We start from the raw sequence: 2894 nt of genomic DNA on the forward strand, positions 1-2894 counted from the left end.
AAAGGCCAAACTAATTGGATTTTTAGCCCCACGAAAAAACCCTCAATAACATCTGAATACCAAGTGTCCCACAGGTGGGACTGTGTATTTTAAAGGGCTTAAAGCAATTGAGATATATAATTGGGAAATTAAACTACTACTGAATACTGAATGCTGAAAATAATACCACTGACTTTATGAAACTAAAATATCTTACTCTGAAAGCCATTTATTGATAAGAGCCTTGATACTGAAGTTCGAATTTAAGTATCTGAATGAAAATCCATTTTAAGCAACTGACTTGAATATAATTTTTAGATCTGTAAATGACCAGTTGATTTCCAGCAACTTCAATTTAGTGTTTTCAATACTGACCATGTGAAAATAAGTTTTTGGAATTGCACAACCTGAAATTGCCAACTAGAAATTTTAACTAGGGCAATTCAAACCAAATTAATTTTGGAAGATTGTGATTCTATAAATTTAGCAGTTTTCAAATTTCAACGTTAACTTAGGTATTTGGTTGATTTTGAGATTCAAATCCACATAAGGCCTTTCTTTGCTCCCACAGGAGACTCTTATCTTTCAATCATCTTGAAAGGACTAAAACTATAATTCCAAGGTGACGTTTGTTAACAGTTAGTATTGTATTTATCCTGCAGGGATGTACACAGGGTACAATGCACTGAGCATGGCTTTGGCCATGCCAGAGAATGGATGTGTGGTGGCTTGTGAAATAGACGACAACTATGTGAACATCGCCAAACCATTTTTTAAAGAGGTGACAATTTTTTTTTCTCTCAACAGCATGACTTAAACTGAGCCATCCATAAAATGTTGTCTACGAGAGATAGAGGCAAATAATGTGAAAGTTAGGATTTGTTGATAAAACCTTACACCTAATCTAGAACAGGTTACATTACACAAGTGCATAACATCCAATTCCTGGCACTAGTGCAACGTTTAGATTTGGCACTTTGCAAGTTTAGTGAGACTGATTGTTGCCTCTGTCAGAGCAAAATTGTGCAGCAGACAGCACACTGTACATCTACCTTCTGTCAGTCCGTCTTCACAAACTGCTGCAGGCTGGAGAGAAAAAAGGTGTCCACTCAGGAAACTGTGTCACATAAAGATGCAAAGCCAAGCAGTAAAATCAATTCCTGTTTAAACCTTCCTTAATATTCTCTTTAAAAAACAATTAAAGAGGAAAAAATAGTTAAAAGCCCTGCACAACTAATTAATTCACTCAATGTAACCTTTTCTATAGGCTGGAGTTGAAAATAAGATAGATGTGAGACATGAAATAGCCATGAAGACATTGAGTAAGTGCTTTTATGAATCTCAGTCAGTGTTTCTGATAAAAAAAAGGGACTCAGTCATCATAGATTTTAATGTTGACCTCTGTTTCATCAGATGACCTAATAGCAGCTGGGGAAGCTGGAACATATGACTTTGTGTTCATCGATGCTGATAAATCCAACTATGACGGATACTATGAGAAATCGCTTGAACTCATACGAAAAGGGGGCATCATTGCAATTGACAATGTGAGTACACCTTACATGAGCAGGTCGAACTTCAGTTAGAGAATACATGCTGTGGTGCTGAGAGGAGAGAGGCATGTTTTCACTGTGAACAGAATGAAAAAGCTCTGTTGATTTGAAGGTGCTGTGGAGCGGAAAGGTGGTGAATCCTGCTCCCGACGACGTCACCTCCCAGACTCTGGATGCTCTCAATAAGAAGCTGCACAAAGACCAGAGGATTGAGCTGAGCATGCTCACTGTGGGCGATGGGCTGACCATTGCCATTAAACGCTAAAATCACCAGTTAAAAAGTTAACCTAATTTTTGTTAACAGCGCATTCATTTTGATATTAAATATAAGCATAAAACATAATATGTGGGGTGCATTGTCTTCTGTACTTTGCTGTCAGCCCTTTTAGCAGAGGAGTAAACATTACAACTTCCTCTACATCAGTCACAAAAGTGCTAGGACAAATACAATGTATTTATATACAAATAAATGTATGCTACACCTCAGGTTCAGAAGAAAAAAATCTAAATAAAACACAAAAAGTGGGTTCCGTGTCTTTATATCACAACATGAAAAATGTAGGCAGATGTGATCAGCTCTATTTATGGCCACACATTGTGACAACAACACAACAGCTCATCAAAATAACAAAATGATGCAAGTGGACTAAAGGGAAACTAAGAAGCTATAGTTACGCTCTTTAAACAGATATAAAGGTATTTTTAATTGTTTATTAATGTACAGTATTTGTCATCAATTATACCTTTTCCTGTCAAGACATATTTTTTATGTTTTACTATATTGTCACAAAGACTTAGAGCTGCATAACTACATTATAGTGTGCTATCAAGCATTTATTAAATGTTTATATAGTGCTTATAAATGTTAAATATGGGGACTTAAAGTAAAGTGTTTCTCATCTTCACCAGCTGCAGTGCTAAAGTGATGTACAAATCAATTAATCAAAGATTATAGTTTAATAATATAATATACAGTATTCTGAATAATTATTGCTTTTACTTTTGGTACTAAGTATATTTTGATGCTAATATTTTTGAACTTTTACTCAGGACTTTTGTTAGAGTAGGTATTTCTACACTGTGGTTTTGCTACTTTTAGGTAAGATAAGTAAAAGAGTGTTTCTTCAACCACTGGTAAAAATCTAAATATTTTCCACAAAAATGTTGTGGATATATAAATGTAAATATATAAGTACTTCTAAAGTGAAGTACTAAAATACAGTGCACCTAGCTTTTTGAGTAGGTTTACATGTATTTAGTTATATTCAACCACTGAAAACTCAACAACAACAACAACAACAACAACAACCAATAAATAAGTTTTAATTAAGTCAGTAAATCCTGCAGCTGCTGAAAGAAACA

At 34.8% G+C, this 2894-nt stretch overlaps 1 protein-coding gene across 1 annotated transcript; it reads left to right on the top strand.

The window, feature by feature from the left end:
* Nucleotides 1–620: 620 nt before the first annotated feature.
* LOC111649033 (catechol O-methyltransferase domain-containing protein 1-like) lies at nucleotides 621–1875 on the top strand. The gene is made up of 4 exons (XM_023398772.2): nucleotides 621–760; nucleotides 1247–1301; nucleotides 1393–1526; nucleotides 1645–1875. Exons 1-4 carry the CDS (start codon nucleotides 644–646, stop codon nucleotides 1795–1797), a joined length of 459 nt encoding a protein of 152 aa, XP_023254540.1. The 5' UTR covers nucleotides 621–643; the 3' UTR covers nucleotides 1798–1875.
* The last annotated feature ends 1019 nt before the right edge of the window (nucleotides 1876–2894 follow it).

Source organism: Seriola lalandi, unplaced genomic scaffold (genome assembly GCF_002814215.2).
Source record: "Seriola lalandi dorsalis isolate HSWRI2012SDOR001 ecotype SW California unplaced genomic scaffold, Sedor1 jcf7180002049875, whole genome shotgun sequence".
Lineage (NCBI taxonomy): Eukaryota > Metazoa > Chordata > Actinopteri > Carangiformes > Carangidae > Seriola > Seriola lalandi.

Bases quoted from the DNA above. Each gene is read 5' to 3' on its own strand.
- LOC111649033 (XM_023398772.2), top strand. From the start codon at position 644: ATGTACACAGGGTACAATGCACTGAGCATGGCTTTGGCCATGCCAGAG. The intron at 1,302-1,392 runs GTAAGTGCTTTT...CTGTTTCATCAG, and splicing joins AATAGCCATGAAGACATTGA to ATGACCTAATAGCAGCTGGG. The intron at 1,527-1,644 runs GTGAGTACACCT...GTTGATTTGAAG, and splicing joins GCATCATTGCAATTGACAAT to GTGCTGTGGAGCGGAAAGGT.